The sequence below is a fragment of the Macaca nemestrina genome, chromosome 6 (assembly GCF_043159975.1).
Source record: "Macaca nemestrina isolate mMacNem1 chromosome 6, mMacNem.hap1, whole genome shotgun sequence".
Lineage (NCBI taxonomy): Eukaryota > Metazoa > Chordata > Mammalia > Primates > Cercopithecidae > Macaca > Macaca nemestrina.
The window spans coordinates 32,216,995-32,237,526 of NC_092130.1; the positions used below are offsets into that span (position 1 = coordinate 32,216,995).

A 20,532-nucleotide genomic window follows, 5' to 3' on the forward strand; every position below is an offset into this window, starting at 1 on the left:
GGTGTCCCTATATGTTTTAGGGGTTAAAATGTGTCCAGAGAATTTAAGGAAAAGGCTAATGACCCATGAGACATTTATGGATACCAACAATGTAGGTGTTCTTCTAGACAAAATGGATCGGTGAGAATGTGGGGCCTTGTTGATCAAAGCTGCACATGTGTAAATACCTCTGTCTCAAGGCTGAGTCCAAAAGGGAGGATGTTTAATGATGAGTTTGCAGAAGTTAGGCAACAGGAATCCTACAAGCAGAATACAACGTCCTGTCGTTCCATTACTTGTTTTTTTTTTTTTTTAATGCCAAAGAAATATGGAAGAAATTTCTGCCACATTCTTTGGAAGACAATCCGGAGGCTTGACCAGACTAATTCAGTGTTATTAGCATTAGAGAGATGATTAATCTCAATATTTGCCTTTGACCCATGACTCAAATTCTGAATTTCTTCTACTTCTGAGATTTTTAGACCTAGCTCTGACACCCAAGTCAAATCAGACTTTCATAAAAGTTTATTTATTAGGGAGACTATGGAAGGCAATCAATCAGTGAGGGGAGAGGTCCATGGAAGGAACTTTAAACAATCTGCTACAAGCTCAATAGTGATAGCTCTTTGTTGTCAAGAACAAATGCAAGGAGATGTAAAAAGTGCAAGAAGGAGATTGGAGACATGGAGGGAAAAAAAAGAAGATATCTTCCACATTCAAGGCCATGCAGCTAACATTTTCCATCATGGTAAAACCTGATTCTTCCATGAGATTTCCTAAAGGAAGTATCAGAACAAACATTTCATTAAGTAATACAATGTCAGAACTACAAAAATACCTTTAAAATTATCTTATCTAAAACCTGGTTTTATATTTGGAAAAACTAAGATCTAGAGTATAAAGGGAATTGACTAATGACAAAAGACAAAATTATTGGATTTCTTACCTAGTTATCATTCCATGATTCTAAGATGCCACTGGAGATATGACACATGCTACACTCTTTTTGAAATTAAGCTGTGCAATCAAGTCTGAGTTTGTGATGTGTGAGACATATCAATTCTCAACTATTCTGTTAATACTCTTACACTTTGGCTGAATTACTCATTAATGGGGATGACCTGAGCTTTGCACAGTCCTGTCATTGTTCCTTGCACAAAATTTAAAAAATGATTGGGCTGAGGGCTCCAGTCTGATGCCATAGTGAAAATTTTTCTCTCTGTGAAATGCAGTCACTCATATAGGAATCAAAGCTGAAAGCATTGTGTTGTAAGATTTCAGTATCTAATCACTGATTTATGTCACATAAATCCAAAAATCTAAACACTGTCTCAGATAAAAGATCCAAACTTTGCAATTAACTCATCGTAGTTCAGAGTTTCAAACACATAAAAGGGTGAAGATATTTAAGAGAAAGCAAAATTACAATTTGTCTTAAAATAAAAAATAATTCAGGACCTGAAGGCATATTTGAGAGTTTCTCAAGTGGAAGGCAATCAATTGGTATATGGGAATGTAAGGGCTCAGATACCAGAATGGACCTGAGGAATGTCATTTGGTACAATGAGTCTACTTTCTAATCCAGTGGACTTTCAATTACTATGTGCTTTTCTGAGTGGGGGCTGATTATTATCTGTGTGAACTGGAGCAAATTCCTGGCTTCAAGGTTGATGTAGTTGATAGGAACGGTAGATGGTAATTTTAATGGACAAGCATATTTATAGTTCCCGTCTTTTCCCCAAATAGTACTCACAAGCCCTCAACACACAGGATGCAGGGATTATCATAGGTTATAAAATTGGTACCACAGATGGGTTGATATAAGCCAGGGCAGGGGTTGACTGTTCCATTGTACCAACTCAAGTTTACTTTCTCATATGGACATTTCACCTGAAATTGAGTTGAAAAGATTTACACAGTTAGAACCCCACTTAGACAGGTAGGTCACCTTTGAACTTTACTAGGAAAATCTAAGCATAATCTAGGCATGGTGACTCATGCCTTCATTCCAACACTTTGGGAGACGGAGGTGGGAGGATTGCTTGAGCCCAGGAGTTCAAGATCAGCTTAGGCAACAGAGCAATACCCTGTCTCTCCAAAAAAAATTTTTTTTTTAAACTAGCCAGGCATGGTGGTGCATGCCTGTAGTCCCAGCTTCTCAGAAGGATGGGGCAGGAAGATCACTTGACTGCAGTGAGCAATGCTGGCACCATTCCACTCTGGCCTAGGCTACACAGTGAGACCCCATCTAAAAAAAAAAAAAATCTAAGCATAGGACAATATTCCACTCTCACAAAAGCTCTCACTTTCCCATCTCCACAAAGCCAACTAGAACCTATATATATATCCTATTTGGTAACAATATGATGCCCTGGTTGTCAGGACCTTCTCAATAAAGGAGAACAATGGCCAACTATGCTATGGTTTAAAAAAAAAAAAAAGAAGAAGAAGAGTGGATAAACAGATGATATCTGGGGCTTCTCTCTCAATCTTCTTTATGTCCCAACTATTAGATCTGGAAAGATTGTTACAGATTTTCCATGACAGCTCAGCAGAGAAAACTGAAGATAATAATGGAAGAATGCACGTGTCTTAATTTAAAATACTCATTGCCCTGACACTGTAGAAAAAGTCAAAAACAAAGGAAGGGACATGTCTCCTCAGGGAACTGGACTCAGGGATGTTTGTTTTCATTGGAAGTTCTTCTCTGGACAATGCCGGTGCTGGTGATGAATTGAAGTAGTGACTCTGGGATTATGAAGCTTGAGGCTAGTGTTCTCAGGGGCTCCATAAGTGTCGTAAGATTGGTACAGATAAAATACCCCACACACAAAGTAGGAGAAAATTTTGGCTAGGAATTTGGAAAGAAGGGGTCATATTTTAACTTAGAAATTCCTCTTCCTTCTTTTTATCCAACACCACCATCATGGCCAGGCCACCATCGTTACCCAACTAATCCCTCCATTTCCTTTATTCCTCATTTCCTGAAGTTTCACATTTTAAACTTCTATTGAATAATTTTATTTCCTTGATTAAGGTCTTTCATTGAACCTCATTGCATATTATAAAAAAGTATTTCTTATTATGAGCTAAAAGTCCCTGCGTGACCTGGAACCTCCCAAACCTTCTGCCCTTACCTGATACTACCTTGCTTTCTGTCCTTTTAGTAAGTTTGTTTGTTAGTTTTATATATATATAAATTCTTTATCTTTCCCTCCCTTCAAGGTCTTCTGAAGTGTCATGACCACCTCACCAAATATATTTTTTCTCAACCTGAACTCTCTCATATAATATAATCTTTAGAGCTCAGGTTATAACCCACTTTCTCAGAACTATTTATTAAAATACAGTCACAACTCTCTGTTGTTTTTATACTTTTAATCAGTTTGTAACAATGCATTTGTGTAATTATTTAACTAACACCACACTCCTGAAGGACTATAAGCCCAGAAGGGAAAGATTTGTGTCTGATTAGGCTAGTCATTATGTGCCCAGCACATATATTGGCATTAGTCATTGCTATATGAACATTTGCCAAATGAATAAATGAGATGTAAAATAGTTGAATCTGAAGGAATATACAGTTTATCAAAGACAAGAGGAAGAACAGTTTCTATTGTTGTCTATAAAGACAGCTTCTTTTTTCTCTCTCTCTTTGGAGGAAGATATGCATTCTTCAGGTGAGAATCCCACCCTTGTGGGATTCTGTCTGTGCTCCAGTCACACAAGGCTTCAATTAGTGACCCAGGTAGGTAAGGTCTTTCTCCCCACTCTCCACTTGAGTGGCTCCTTTTTATCCTTCAAGTCTCACCTTAGATATCCACATGACAGAGAAACCTTGCCTGAACCCATTGTTTATAGCAGTTATCTCTATGTTCAACAGATATTCTCTATCATACCATTTTATTTCTTGTATTTATAAAATTTACCATAAATCATAGCTGGTTTCTTCCCTTTTTGGCTATCTGCAAGGTTCATGAGGAAAAGGAATATAACTGCTTTCCTCAATAGTGTATCTTAGGGCACAGCACAGGTGATTAATAAATATTTTTAAAGAAAATAAGTAAAAGTGATTGCCTTTATTATTGTTTATGGATTTATGGGCATGAGGTGAACTCATCCTGCAGGTAAACTTCTGGAAAAGAAAATTCCAGAACTGAACTTTATGAGACCAGGGTATAAATCCTGGACAAATTCTGCATATCCTTTTCCTGGGGCAGTAGCCTCTGACAAGCTTCACATTCTGATCCCCAGGTCTGTTGAAGGTAGAGCTGCCCTCAAAATATCTTTCTCAACAGTCAACTCATGACTGACTTTTTTACAAAGAAGAAATAAAATTTAAAATTTACGAATTAGACAAAAGCTTAAGGTGCTAATACCTCTAAAGGGAAGGAATACAGGGATGCAAATATGAATCAGAATGAAAAGTTTAATCCCTCATTCATCTTTTCCCTCACTTATCCAATATCGATGACATCAAAAGGTGTCTCCATTTTGCCCTCATCCAAGTTGCACACATAGTTTGAGGCTCTGTTAAGATATCTACTGTTTCTTCACATTTTCTTCCATCCATATCCAGAAGTTGCCTTCTGCATTCACAAGTTGCATAAGCATTCTCTGTACATCTCAAGACATTTAGGAGCATTCTTTTTTTTTTTTTTTTTTTTTTTGAGACGGAGTCTTGCTCTGTCGCCCAGGCTGGAGTGCAGTGGCCGGATCTCGGCTCACTGCAAGCTCCGCCTCCTGGGTTTACGCCATTCTCCGGCCTCAGCCTCCCGAGTAGCTGGGACTACAGGCGCTCACCACCTCGCCCGGCTAGTTTTTTTTGTATTTTTTAGTAGAGACGGCGTTTCACCGTGTTCGCCAGAATGGTCTCGATCTCCTGACCTCGTGATCCGCCCGTCTTGGCCTCCCAAAGTGCTGGGATTACAGGCTTGAGCCACCATGCCGGGCCAGAAGCATTCTTTTAAGTCATTCTTTCCATCAAACTGTGAGCTCCTTGAGAGCCAGGACCATGTTATACCCAAGTCCATAGGCTCTTAAGAACCTGTCATGCTCCCGGCAATTGCCAATACTCTACATTTTTCAGGCACTACAGAGGGTTCTCTGGTACATGTATGATTGAATGTTTTCTTGATTCCAGGCTGTTTCAGCAGTGTATCCACCACCCTCATACAAACAGGCCTTAAAGACTATTACGGGTGACCCTGATGCATTAAGTTTCCACAGTAACAATTCCAAAAAAAGACCTCATATTATAATGTCAGTCCTGGGGGGAAATTTAATGGAAGATTACCTTAATAATTCCATGTGGTGGCCACCAGTGTCTAGGGCCTGAAACTAGAGAATATATGAAAATAGTTACAGAATTTAATTCCTGTTAAATCATAGCTTAATCTGTCGGCAGAATAAAAGAGTTCTAATTTATTATCAAGGAAGCTTGCAGGAATGGAAAACATTATTTCATTTATACATGTACTCATTCATTTTTTAAAATGTGAAATAATTCTTTTACTCCTAATTGATATCAGCAGGGGACTATATAGATGCGTCACTGTTTCATAAAGGCTGGCAGTCGAAAGTACTAAATAATTTTTCTAATTAGTTTGGACTTGAGAGGATTTAGAGCTGGTTATGTATGAAAGAAACAAGCAATGCTGTAACTTTAAAGTGATCTTTTGGCCCAATCCTCGTATTTTTTAGGAGTGAAAAGACACCTGGGTAATACTCTTGGTAAATATGTGAAAAAGCAAGCTCTGCAGCCCTTGAGGCTAGGCCTCTTTATGACTCCCTACATGATTTCTCCTCTAGAAGAGAACGTAAAAGATAATGGTCCAGTCAAATATACAGCAAATCATTTTCAAACACTCTAAATTTTCAAGATGTGCTCTGATGTATGCATATTATATTGTTAATCACTTTTACATGTTACCTCAGTGAGTTACCCAAGCATCTTTGCCTTCATGAGTTAAATCTCATAATCTGCATGCAAAAGATGACAAAACAAAGGTCTCTTCCAATTGAATCACAGTCTTTTAGACTCGCTCTCTCTCTCTCTCTCTCTCTATATATATATATACACACACACACTCTGAGTATGTGTATATATATACTCTGAATATACTGAGTGTGTATATATATATACTCTGAGCATACTCAGAGTATATATATGTGTGTGTGTATATATATGTATGTGTGTATATGTGTGTATATATATATAGAGAGAGAGAGAGAGTCTACAAGACTGATTCAATGGGCAAGACTGATTCATTTTGTCATATACTCTGAGTGTATATATAAATATATATGTATATATACTCTGAATAAATATATATATAAATATATATATGCTGTCTGCAACACATGTCAGTGGATAATTTGTATGTGTGTGTATATATGTGTGTGTGTGTGTGTGTATATATATACATTCCAGTTAAAGAACAATTTCAAAGCATTCCCTCTCAGATTACAATGTAAAATCCCACAAATCAATTTCAACTTCTGGCCAAGGCCAGCTAAATTACTCACCAGAAGATAACACCAAATGTATCAAGACAAAGGGCAAAAGTGAGACTAGTGGGAAAGATCTGGCCATTTTTCCTCCTGGTGTGTCCTTGGAATGATGCTCCGAGATATTATCTCAGGTTGTTTCCCTCTAATACAATCACTGAAGTAGAGACAATCAGGATTTAAGATGACTTTTACAATGAAGAGCCATCTCCACTCTGCCCGTTCTATCCTCAGTACCGTGTATTTGGAAAGCCTATTCCATTCTTCCTCAGAAACAAATGTTTAAAAATTTAAACTCTGAATAACTATCTTGATTAAAAGTATAGGGCTCAGTAACAGATCTATGAATACTCAGAAGTAAATCATAGGTTACTCTATGGGCATAATTGTATTATTTTAGTGGAAAAACATTTTACATGTCATGAAAAAGCAACTCCTTACCTGAAACTTCACCTAAATTTATTTTTTGAGGGGATGCAAAAAAAAAAAGATGGGGCTATCGAGGTCCCTGGACAACATGAACTTCTCAATAAATGGAGTAGGTCTGTATTTGCTCATCAAGCAAAGAATATCTCTTTGGATTAAGACAAAAATTTCTGATGATTCAGGCATTCTTGCCTATACTGAGAATCATCTGACATTGAATCCTAGACTCTTTGAGGACATTCACAGGGAGAAAAATCATTCTCTGCCATCTCACTGGGGTCCCACAGCTATTTTAATCCAGACACAGAATGGGAAAAGTCAGTGAGGAAATACTCCCTCCGGCTGGACTTTCCTTGTAGCAACATTTCTGACCCCAGAGAATGGTATCTGCAGTGTTCGGGGTCTGACAAAGGACCACATTTAACTGTGCCTCCATTCCTAATTCTACAAAAGTAGCCTGGTCTTCCATATGTTCTCTATGCTTTTATCTCTGTCTGCGACACATATCAATGGATAATTTATATAAATTCTGCTGATATGCTATAATGTGACAGGTGTTACTTAAGACATTAAAATGTAGCCAGAGTATTCTACTCTCAGGATGATTGAAGTTCTTTGCACACTATGCAAGGTTGCCTACCGTGCCTACTCCTGACACAATCTGGGACACCATGTTTGGCTAAACACACCCCCATCTCATCCTGATATTTTCCCTGGGTTCCTCCAGAAGTGGAACAGGAACAATAGAAGTTCAGCTGCAGCCAGAAAGCTAAAGCAAAACACAGAGGCCCACTCTCTCCATCCCTCATGCCACAGCTGACCCACCTCAGAAAGAAGAGAAAAGGAAGAGGAATATAATGTGCTCTTTTTAAGAAGCATGTACTAGGGCCCCAGGAGGAAATAGAGTAACTGCTGCGTAGGAGAGAAAAGTCACTGAGGCATGGTGTGCTGGACTGAGCAGGCCCTGGAGATCCATCTTTCAGATTGCATCAAACCTTAGCAGGGGAAGACCTGAGAGGGGTTAGAACAGATCACTGGAAAGGGCAGCCGTTAGCAGGCAATTCAAGAGAGTCAATCGTGTGAGAAAACATACCACAGTAGGAGAGAGCAAGCAGAAAGAATATAACATGTTTCACAACAATAATTAGTATCAGGACCAGGACCAGCATTAGGACCAGAATGAAAAAACGTGTGGAAACATCTAAGAAAGAGAAGGCTGGTCAGGAGGTTGCAGTGACAGATTGACATCCTTGGATACCATTTGCAGTAGATCCAGCCTTGTGCCTGTAGTAACCCAGAGCCTTTGCCATTTTAAAAGGGAAGATATGTTATTGTAACTAAGTTCCTCCTGTTATCTGAACTTCTGGCCTCTACCATTCCTTCTGTAAAAAGCTATTTTTTTTATACAAAGAAAATATATGCTCACTTAGAAAATTTATAAAATAGAAATATACAAAAAAGGGAGGGAGGTGGAGCAAGTAGAAACATACCAATAGAAATGGCTAAATAGAAATATAAAAAAAACAGAAACATACAAAATGAAATAGAAATATACAAAACAAAAAATATTCAAATAAAATTAAAAGGTGTAAAATCTCACAGCTCAGAGGTACCTATTAAATATATATAAATATATATATAATTATATTCTTCTAGTTTTAATATATATACATAATCACACATGTACATATATGTTTTATTATAATATTCAACTTTTATAGTATATATTATTTTTTCACTTAGAAATGCATTATTACATTTTCTTGATCTCTAAATATAGTTATATTGAATATGAATTTAGATGTCTGGTCTCAAATTTCATCACTTATATAGATTTTAATTATACTAATATTCTTTAATTGTTGCTCAATTAGAGTGATGCCAATTTTTATTGTTATTAATAGTGCTAGCATAGGCACATTTTTATTTACCTCAATTAATTTGTCTTTTAATGTTTCATTTTAATAAATGTCTGTAAATAAACCCACTGAAAACTTCCAGAAAGAACTTATGTCACCTACAATATAAGACAGGTGGTGGCTTTCATCCAATTTTTGGGCTCCATACTTGTAATTTTGGGCTCCATACTTATATGAAATATTTTGAAAACACCCTGTTATCTTCCTGAGTAAATCATTTGCTCCCCAGTTTGGAAAGGTAGATGCATCCTGTTGTTTAGAAAGGATTCTGAACACAGAAACGGAACATCAAGTTATAATGTTTTGTCAACTTGGAAAGTAATTTCTTCTATCTGGACTACAGAATTTTCCCATTTGCACTATTGGGTAATCACACATTCCATCAAGTGCTCTTTGGAGGTTTAATTGAACAAACACTTAAACAGTTTTGAAAACTCAGCCAGATAAGCCACCCAATAAATTCTATTTTAATTTGGCTTCTTCTCAGCCACTATATGGATGTGAGTGTTGTAAATTCAAAGCCACGGACTCATTTTATGACATTCAAAAATAATAAGTGTGAAATTACTTTCCATCTGAGAATAAATAATTTACATTTTTTTACTTTGTTTTGCTGCAAATTTTATTAGCAGAGCATCACTCATAAGGTGAGTTCCCGTAGGCCTTCTACGGTCTAGGATTCTGATTTGTCAGGAACTGTGAGGGGCCCTGGAAGTACAGCTGTGAAAACTATTGGCATCATCATCACCCTAATGGAGCTTAGACACACTACAGGAAAAGCCATTAAACAAATAATTACTCAAGGAAAGCAGACTTGAGGAGGAAATTTCCAAAATTTGTGTCTTCTGAATCTTGTGACATTAGGTATTAATGATGACCCCTTTGTCATTGAGGAATCAAAAAATAAAATGCCACAAATCCAATATTTTAACTATGTAAAATTGAAGGAAAATATTCTAAGATAAAGAGAATTGCATATTATGGCTCTATTTAATAGATGCAAAACAAGATAACAGAGGGATGTCTATAAACATTGCTTAATCCTGAAGCACACAGAGGAAAACCAAGTGCTGCAGGAAAGAATTAAGGCTAGAATATCTTTATTTCTTCCAAACTCCCCCAAGTTTCAGTTGAACTAACATTGGGAGAAGACAATAAGTAAGATTAAAGGATTATATCTCCCTCAGGGACTCCTTAGTCTATGGTTTTGTCATCATCTATTACACCCAGTCTAATTCCAAAAACTACAGCTTAGGGCTTTCTCACTGAATTCCAGCCTCCCTAGCTGTGAAGTAATTCAATTTATGTGTTCCAATTTCACCTCAAACCCACATCTTCAAAACCCATTGCCTCCTCCTGTTGTCCAGAGTAGATTCTTATCACCTTTCAGGGATGCAAAATCTTCTGGTGTCACAGGATTGATCTAAGGCTCTACTACTGTCCTTCTGCAGAAAGTCTCAGCTCCACTGCCCAATGGTTAGAACTTTCATAGTCCACCTCATTCTGATGACCAATTATACTTCCACCACAGTACTGATAAGTGGCAACAATGCTTATTTTTGCTTTGGATTAAGCCAATTAGCAAACACAGATGGCCTATTGATTTCCTCCTAATATCCTCCAGTAGTTGGCATTAGCTCACCCCAACCTTTAAAAACCCTCCCATTTCCTTTGTTTCAGTGACTTGAGTTCAGGCTGAGTTCTGGCCTCTCCTCCTGATTGCAATAACCTTAAATAAAATCATTCTTGCCTGTTTAACTTTGTCTTTTACAGTGTTTGCTTCAGAAGAACCACCTCACACACCAAATAACAGATTTTCTTATCTTTTCTCTTTGGATAGCATGAGCAACAAAACAAAAACTCAAAATATTTTCTGTTTTGTTTTATCTTTACTTTTCCCCTAACTCCTTTAGAGGGTGTGTTAGTTCATTTTCATGCTATTGATAAAGACATACTCAAGACCGGGCAATTTACAAATAAAAGAGGTTTAATGGAGAACTCACAGTTCCACGTGGCTCACAGTTCCACAATCATGGTGGAAGGCAAAGAGGAACAAGTCACATCTTATGTGGATGGTGGCAGGCACAAAGAGAGAGCTTGTGCCGAGAAACTCCTGTTTTTAAAACCATCAGATCTCAGGAGACCCATTCACTATCACGAGAGCAACATGGGAAAGACTCGCCCCCATGATTCAATCATCTCCCAATGGGTCCCTCCCACAACACGTGGGGATTATGGGTGCTAAGAGATGAGATTTGGGCGGGGACACAGAGCCAAACCATATCAGAGGGCCAATATTTAACCTTGTATAATCCAAGTGTCAGCTTCTCTACCTTTCAGATATGCAATTCTTCTAGCATAAAATAAAAATGCTATTTCTTAACCTTACTCCCTGTCCTAAATTATCTGTTTATGTACCCTTTTGTGTCATTCTGAGAGCTTCTCTCAACTTCCCAGTCACTGCCCTGCTGGTTCCTGCTGGCCAGCTCCCTGGTTCCAACCACCACCATGGGCTACTACTCCCTGTCCACTAGGATTAACCAAGAGGTGGAGCAGAGAAAGCCACCCTAACCCTTCATTCTCCCTAAAACTCCTGCCCCTGGATGTACAAGGGTACATCTTTTCTTTACGAAAAAGGTAAGGAAAGGGAAATGTATACATATATACTAAACTTATAAGTATAAACACAATATAACAAATAATATCTAATTATATATCATAAAATGATAATAATATGATAAAATTATTTAAGGAGAATTATCAAGAAGGGGGAAAGTTAAAAAGCTGTAACCTAGAGATAAGTTTCCTCAGAAATGAGAAGGAAAATAAGAAATCCTCAAAGTAGGCATTGATGGAAAACTCACCTGGGTCTGAACTGATTCTTCTTTCTTCCCATTTATGATCCCTTCCAAAGAGTTACTTGCTTCTCTCCACTTCACTCTGGGACAACAAATTCTGCTCACAATATCTTATAGGATGTCTAAGGGGCAGAGCTTTGGCCGTCTAAAGCTGCGGAAGCAGCTTTGGGACTGGGTAATGGGAAGAGGTTGGAACAGTTTTGGAAGGCTCAGAAGAAGACAAGAAGTTGAGGGAGAGTTTGAAACTTCCTAGAGACTTGTTGAATGACTTTGACCAGGCAGAAGTCTGCTGCAAGAGCAGGGCTCATATGAAGAACCCCTATTAGGGTAGTAAAGAGGGGAAATGTGGGACTGGATCACCTACACAGAGTCTCCACTGCAGCACTGCCTAGTGGAGCTGTGAGAAAAGGGATACTATCCTCCAGACCCCAGAATGGTAGATCCACCAACAGCTTGCACTGTGATCCTGGAAAAGCTGCAGGCACTCAACACCGGCCTGTGAAAGCAGCCAAAGGTGCTGTACCCTGCAAAGCCACAGGGGCAGAGATCCCCAAGGCCTTATGAGCCCATTCTTTGCATCGGTGTGGCCTGGATGTGAGACATGGAGTCAAACAAGATTATTTTGGAGCTTTAAGATTTAATGACTGCACTGATGGGTTTGAGACTTTCATGGGGCCTGTAGCCCCTTTATTTTGGTTGATTTCTCCCTTTCAGATTGGGTGTATTTACCCAATTCCTGTACCCCCACTGTATCTTGAAAGTAACTAACTTGTTATTTATTTCGCAGTTTCATAGGTGGAAGGAACTTGCCTTGTCTCAGATAAGACTTTAGACTGTGGACTTTTGAGTTAATGCTGAAATGAGTTAAGAATTGGGGGACTGTTGAGAAGGGATGATTGTATTTTGCAATGTGAGAAGGACATAAAATTTGGGAGGGGCCAGTGGTGAAATGATATGATTTGGATTTGCCCAAGTCTTATGTTGAATTATAATCCCCAGTGTTGGACGAGAGACCTGGTAAGAGGTGATTGGGTCATAGGGTTAGATTTCCTCCTTGCTGTTCTCACGATAGTGAGTGAATTCTCATGAGATCTGGCTGTTTAAAAGTGTGTGGCACCTCCCCACTTCTCTTCCTCCTTTTCCAGCCATGTAAGATGTGCTTGCTTCCCCTGCTTTCTTTTCCCACCTTCTGCCATGATGCTAAGTTTCCTGAAGCCTCCTGAGCCATGCTTCCTGTACAGCCTGTGGAACTGTGAGTCAATTAAACTTCTCTTTATAAATTGCCCAGTTTCAGGTAGTTTTTTATGGCAGTGCAAGAACACGCTGATACCACAATCAAGAAAATTCAAAAGCCTCAAACACAAGCAAGGAAACAAAAATGTGCTATCTGTAATCTATACACCTCTTCCTAGGGGAAGCACATTGATCTTTACCCTAGATTTAACCTTCAAGGAAGAAAACAATAATTCACCATCTGCGAACTGTCCACCTCTTCTAAGGAGAAAATAAGTTTATATTCTTTTAACTTTCAGAAGGAGCCCTTTCAGGCCTGCCAGAATAAGAAAGGAGCTAAATATCACTACAGTGAATATTCTATCAGTTTCATTTTTAATGTTTTTGAAAGACCATTTTAATGAGGACTTAAACTCTGAGATAAGAATCTTTCATTTCCCTGGGCTCTAAACTGAAGAATAAAGGCAATATTCTATTCTCTTATTTTCTTGTGTTATTTCCATCTCCTGCTATTGACAACACTACTCTCTTAAATCTATTTCTGAATGTCCTTATCTCCTGGCAGTCTCCCTGTCTGTTTCTGTGTCTCTATGTTACTCACCTCTAAAAAGACTATCCACAAAGGTAGAAATTGTCCTGGACATCACTGTATCCATAGAACCTGGTACAAGATCTGACAACAGTGGTGGCAAATACCAATAACTCAAACTGAGTTTCAGCCTTTCCTTTCATTACTTCCTTGGGCACCAATCTCCTAACATATCTTTTTATCTTTTTTTTTTTCTGAGATAGAGTCTCACACTGTAACTCAGGCTGTAGTGCAGTGGCACAATCTTGGCTCAATGTAACCTCCGCCTCTTGGGTTCAAGTGATTCTTCTGCCTCAGCCTCCTGAGTAGCTGGGACTACAGGTGCATGCCTCCACACCCAACTATTTTTTATTTTATTGTTAGTAGAGACAGGGTTTTGCCATGTTGACCAGACTGTCATACTCCTGACCTCAGGTAACTCACCTACCTCAGTCTCCCAAAGTGCTAGAATTACAGGTGTGAGCCGCTGCACCTGGCTACTCCTAACATTTCTTAATAGGACTGTCTACTGGTTTAGAATTCCAATCTTGCAAAGTAATAGCTGATGCATATAAACCCACAAGAGGTGTATGAATCATTGAAGTGTATAAAAGGTTGCAGCACCCTGAGAGAGAATGCTCTTGACTTTCTGCAGTGCTAGAATAAAAATGGCAACACCACACACACACAAGCAGCTGGACATTGAGAGGAGCAGAAGAGCACACTGACAGACACCAGCAAATGCTAGCAGGCCATCAATGGCAGGATGAGGATGACTTGGAATTTGGCAGGGGATGATCAGAGGAGAGTCTGGCCACTGGGCAGCCGACTCCACACTCCCACTCCATCCCCCTTCTGTCTTCCCCATCCACCTTGCTGAGAGCTACCTCCACTCAATAAAATCCTGCACCCATCCTCAAAAAAAAAAAAAAAAAAAAAAGATGGAACACCTACCTCCCTTACTTTTGTTTTTTTCTTTCCATCTTGCTATATACTTCTTCCCAATAAATTCTTTAATTACATATATTAAAATCTTCTGTCATATCTGATTTTGGGGCTTTTATTTTTGGTAAGAAAACTTATCTCCATACATTTCAATATGTCTGCATCAGTGCCTGATTGTCCCTAAATGTTAAGAGGTTTTATATATTTATATATAATCTATAATTTATAGATTGGGCTTACTTAATACATTTAAATATTTATAATTCATAATAAGTATCTAATTATTTACCTTTAAATAGAAACAGTTAGTATATTTACATAAGCTCTGATTTTCTCTTAACAAATTGCTCCCAGTATTTTTTTTATTATACTTTAAGTTCTAGGGTACATGTGCACAATGTGCAGGTTTGTTACATATGTATACATGTGCCTTGTTGGTGTCCTGCACCCATTAACTCATAATTTACATTAGGTATATCTCCTAATGCTATCCCTCCCCCTACCCCTATCCCACAACAGGCCCCAGTGTGTGATATTCCCCTTCCTATGTCCAAGTGTTCTCATTGTTCAATTCCCACCTGTGAGTGAGAACATGCAGTGTTTGGTTTTCTGTTCTTGCGATAGTTTGCTGAGAATGATGGTTTCCAACTGCATCCATGTCCCCACAAAGGACATGAACTCATCCTTTTTTATGGCTGCATGGTATTCCATGGTGTATATGTGCCACATTTTCTTAATCCAGTATGTCATTGATGGACATTTGGGTTGGTTGCAAGTCTGTGTTATTGTGAATGGTGTCACAATAAACATACATGTGCATGTGTCTTTGTAGCAGCATGACTTATAATCCTTTGGGTATATACCCAGTAATGGGATGGCTGGGTCAAATGGTATTTCTAGTTCTAGATCCTTGAGGAATCACCACACTGTCTTCCACAATTGTTGAACTAGTTTACAGTCTCACCAACAGTGTAAAAGTGTTTCTATTTCTCCACATCCTCTCCAGCACCTGTTGTTTCCTGACTTCTTTTTTTTTTTTTTTTTTTTTGAGACGGAGTCTCACTCCGTCGCCCAGGCTGGAGTGCAGTGACCGGATCTCAGCTCACTGCAAGTTCTGCCTCCCAGGTTTACGCTATTCTCCTGCCTCAGCCTCCCAAATAGCTGGGACTACAGGCGCCCGCCACCTCGCCCGGCTAGTTTTTTGTATTTTTTTTTAGTAGAGACAGGGTTTCACCGTGTAGGCCACGATGGTCTTGATCTCCTGACCTCGTGATCCGCCCATCTTGGCCTCCCAAAGTGCTGGGATTACAGGCTTGAGCCACTGCGCCCGGCCAGTTTCCTGACTTCTTAATGATTGCCATTCTCACTGGTGTGAGATGGTATCTCGTTGTGGTTTTGATTTGCATTTCTCTGATGACTAGTGATGATAAGCATTTTTTCATGTGTCTGTTGGCTGTATAAATGTCTTCTTTTGAGAAGTGTCTGTTCATATCCTTTGTCCACTTTTTGATAGGGTTGTTTGTTTTTTTCTTGTAAATTTGTTTGAGTTCTTCATAGGTTCTGGATATTAACCCTTTTTCAGATGAGTAGATTGCAAAAATTTTCTGCCATTCTGTAGGTTGCCTGTTCACTCTGATGGTAGTTTCTTTTCTGTGCAGAAGCTCTTTAGTTTAATTAGATCCCATTTGTCAATTTTGGCTTTTGTTGCCATTGCTTTTGGTGTTTTACACGTGAAGTCCTTGCCCATGCCTATGCCCTGAATGGTATTGCCTAGGTTTTCTTCTAGGGTTTTTATGGTTTTAGGTCTAACATTTTAGTCTCCAATCCATCTTTGTTGGGGTCCGTGCCGGGGGTGGTGGAGAATGAAAGAACACACAAAAGACAAAGACACACAGAGAACATGGCGGCCACGCTCAGAGCCTCCGCCTCACTTTATTTATACCCCATAAACCCCACGTCAGCAGAAAGAATGCAATGCAAAACAAACTTTCTTTTCCCAGATGTAACCTTCTACTCAGTTCCTTGTTTCTATGCTCTTCCTTATCTGCCCGCCTTCTTGGCGCCCACAGGAGTTCATTAAAAGTTCAATTGGAGATACTGTCCTTGAGCCCTATCTATTCTCAGCATACTGTTTTCAAAGGCCCCTGCATTTTCCCCTTTTTGTTTTTGTTTTGCCTCAATCCTAAAAAGGTAGCCCATATTTGTTCCCGTGTTTTCTTTTGTTTTTGGAGGCGACGGAGGGAGCATCGAATCACCAAAAGAAGTAGAACCAATCCAAGTGCCCAAAGCAATATACTTCCAGAGATTGTAGAAATCCATGTTTTCATCTGCGTCCATGGGTTAAAGGCAGCGAGGCGCTGACCCAGCTTCTGCAGGGTTACGGTTCCAGACAACACATGTAATTGTTGTCGAAATGCTTCAGAAATGTTCTGAGTGAGCTCTTGGATGTCCAAACTAATATTTTTATGGCCTACTAATAATTTTCGGATTACGGTCCAATTTTGAGAGATGTTAAAAGGCACAGGTGTTACACAAAATTGAGTGGAGTTCCAATCACATTGTAATGTCATCCGAGTACTGAGTACAGTGAGCTGATCTCCAAGCCATGTCAATGCTTGCTCCATGTTGTCCAATCTTTCAGCAAGTTGAGAGTCAATGTTTCATTGTTGAAGCCATAACCGGTGAGATTGTTCGTGCCATTGCTGCACAAATTCAGCATTTTGTATACTTTGATGTAGAGCGAGCCCTGCTACGGCCGCAGTGGAGACGATGGTGACAAGGCTCATCACCGAGGCAATTATAAGTCCAAGGGCATGGCGAGTTCGCTGGAGAGAAGTCCAAGTATAAGTTTCAAGAGGTGATGCCCCCCACGGTCGCGTAAGGTTAACAGGTAGCCAAATTTCCTTACAAGCCCTGAGGATATAAATAACCCCAGTAAAGTTGTGCCACCAAGAATGATTGAGGCAAGACAAAAATGTACATGTATCTGTACAATTAACAATTCCCGTATTATTATCACATGTCAAATTCCCTGCTAATAATAGGTAGGGCTTACGGACACAAGCAATAATATATCGGGAGGTATTCTGATATAACTGAATATGAAAGGAGTTATTTGGGTTAGAAAGATTAAGGGACATATTCCCCACAAAAGTGCTAATGGCATCACCTGCAGCTAACAACGTCCAAAGATGACTCTGTACTTCAGGCCTCCTTCACGCCGTACCAAGGTTTCATTACTGTTAGCGGCAATACTTTTATTTACCCAGTGTCATTTCAAAGGTATGTGACTAAATTTTATTTGAAAATCACCGTGCACACTCCAATCAGTTATTTACATTCCATTGTATTCTAATAAAGTCCAGGATTTAGTTCCCCGACATTGTTGTCACTCCAGCACCTCAATATTAGGAGAAACCTCTAGAATAGGACAAAAAATAAAGAACTAGGAATAGTTTCATTACTATATACAGTATGATTATATTAAAAGCTTCTAGTTACAATAAAACAGTTTTAGCAGCCACATGACTATGATTATAGCGAACAGCCCAGGCTTCATGCGATTTTCGGAGACAATGAGGACTATTTCCCATACATATTGGAAGTCCTTCCACTCCAAATTGGTATGTGCTGATTATAATTCCTGTTTCCCGTTCTATGTTGTCCTTGTCCATATAGAGGGACGGCATCCAAGTAATGTCATTGGTGAAAACCTTAATTTCCGCCTCCCCCCAGGCGACTCCCTGATACAAGGGTGGAAAGGGAATATAAGTCCAATATTCATACAAAGCCTCACTAAGAGAAATAAGTCCCCCGCCAAGGCACATCTAACAAAGGAAGAAATGCATGCTGAATCCAGTTTTCTTTTCAACAGGGTTTCAATCATCTTGTAGGAAACCACTCAGGTCTGCTCCCTGTAAGGACAAGAGCATAGCCCCGTCCCTGTTTTAGAACTTGCCCTTGAACATACTTACCTTCTTCATTAGGATACCAAACCTTTAAATTTTCAGCGGGGACTATCACTGAGGGAGGTGAGGAAAGATGGGCTACGGCAGCGGAATCTTGCAATTGTCTCCATTGATTCAAAAAAATTAAGGTAAAAAGAACCTTCAAAATCTGGTTTCTGGGGGGCTCATTTCCCCCTTTTTGTTTTAGTAGTTGAGTTCTTAAAGTTAAATTTGCACGCTCAATGATGGCTTGACCTTGACTGTTGCCCGGGATACCAGTGATATGTTGAATATTGTATTGCTGTAAGAAAACTTGTAATTTATGAGAGACATAGGCAGGGGCATTATTAGTTTTAAGTATAAGAGGAATGCCCATGATGGCGAAACAAACCAAGAGATGTGTAATAACAGAATCAGCTTTCTCAGATGGCAACGGAGTGGCCCATTGAAAATGAGAAAAGGCATCAATGGTATGATGAACATACTTTAATCGTCCAAAAGAAGGGACATCTCAGGGATTAACCCCAGGATGGAAGGATGGAATGCTCAAAGGAGCACAGGAAAGACAAGCTCGAATAAGAGAACAGCTTGTTTTGTTCTGCAGCATGTAGGTGGCCGATTAAAAGCGAATCAATCTGAGTATTACCATGAACTAATGGTCCAGGAAATTGAGAATGAGAACAAAGATGAGTGATGAATAAAGGAGCTCGACATTGGCTCAAAGTAGAAGATAACAAGGAAAAGAGTTTTTGAAGAGAAGAAGTAGCACAAAGAGGTAAAGTGGCCTGAGAAATATAAGAAGTAACATAAACGGCGTATTGAGAATCACTAACAATGTTACAACCAGTAGTAGGGAAATCAAGTAAGACCATGAGAATAGCAAACAGTTCTCCCTGTTGCACCGAGGGATAAGGATAAACTGTAACTCAAGATTGATGAACACTCCAATATCCAGCCTTACCATTGCTACTAGCATCAGTAAAAAAGGTAGGACCTTGAACAAGAAATACAGAAATTGGTGAGAAAGGCAACACAGAATGTTGCCTAAAAAATGAAAAGATTGGAGACTTAGGATATTGGGTAGAAAATTGTCCAACAAAAGAAGCGCAAGCAACTTGCCAAGAATCAGAAGTTGCAAGAAGATAAGTGATCTGATTATGAGTGAATTGAGGAATAATTAAGGAAGGATCTCCTCCCCAAAGTTGTCGACAGTGATGCCGTCCTTTGATGATCAGTTCAGCTAAACGATCGATATAAGTAGCCAAGCGTTTAGATATTTTATTGGACAAAAAGATCCATTTTAGTGGTCGACTAGTTTGATGAATCATTCCTGTGGGAGAAGGTAAAGTATGAAATAAACAAAAGGAAGGGCCTTTTGAAGTTGCTCTTCAACAAGCTGGAGTTCCTGTAAAGCCAAAGGGGTTAAATGGCATGAGTTGTCCAAGTGACTGTCTCCTTCTAGAATAGAAAAAAGATGTTATAACTGATATGTTGGTATTCCTAAAACAGGACGCATCCAATTAATGTCTCCTAGAAGCTTTTGAAAATCATTTAATGTTTTTAAATGATCACGTCAAATTTGAATTTTTGGGGGTCGAATATTTTGTGTTCTTAAGGTATAACCTAAATATTGAATAGGAAAATCCAGTTAAATTTTTTCTGTGGCAATATTAAGTGAGTAGAAAGAAAGCTGAGTTTGTAATGATACAAAAGCATCTTGCTGCTTTTCTCCAGTGGGTGCAGCAAGAAGAATGTCATCCATATAATGATATAAAAAAACAGAAGGATGACGCTTTTGAACAGGATCCAAGGCCCTATGGACAAATTCTTGACACAAGGTAGGGCTATTTAACATACCTTGAGGTAAAACTTTCCGTTGATATCGAGAAAGTGGCTGAAAATTATTAAAAACAGGGACAGAGAAGATCCATACAATGATAAATTAACACAGTTAGAAACTGATTGTTTACAGGATTTAAAGTCCTATGTACGAATTTTTGACATACAGTAGGGCTATTAAGTATACCCTGGGGAAGAAGCTTTTGCTGATATTTTTGAATAGGTTGTCCATTATTATATTTAGGAATAATAAAGGCAAACTTTTTACAATCTTGAGGTTGTAATGGAATAGAGAAAAAACAATTTTT

General features: G+C 38.9%; 1 protein-coding gene across 1 annotated transcript; it reads right to left on the reverse strand.

Annotated features, from left to right (window-relative positions):
* Nucleotides 1–489: 489 nt before the first annotated feature.
* On the reverse strand, nucleotides 490–7,762 carry LOC105466906 (serine peptidase inhibitor Kazal type 14 (putative)). The gene is made up of 5 exons (XM_011716090.2): nucleotides 7,741–7,762; nucleotides 6,508–6,646; nucleotides 5,276–5,319; nucleotides 1,733–1,869; nucleotides 490–755 (listed from the first exon to the last, which is right to left on the reverse strand). Exons 2-5 carry the CDS (start codon nucleotides 6,572–6,574, stop codon nucleotides 710–712), a joined length of 294 nt encoding a protein of 97 aa, XP_011714392.2. The 5' UTR covers nucleotides 6,575–6,646; nucleotides 7,741–7,762; the 3' UTR covers nucleotides 490–709.
* Nucleotides 7,763–20,532: the final 12,770 nt, after the last annotated feature.

Coding starts and splice junctions, on each gene's coding strand:
- LOC105466906 (XM_011716090.2), bottom strand. CDS start 6,574: ATGGCCAGATCTTTCCCACTAGTCTCACTTTTGCCCTTTGTCTTGATA. Junction 1,870..5,275: donor CACCACATGGAATTATTAAG/GTAATCTTCCAT, acceptor ACTCAATTTCAG/GTGAAATGTCCATATGAGAA. Junction 756..1,732: donor ATCCTGTGTGTTGAGGGCTT/GTGAGTACTATT, acceptor TACTTCCTTTAG/GAAATCTCATGGAAGAATCA.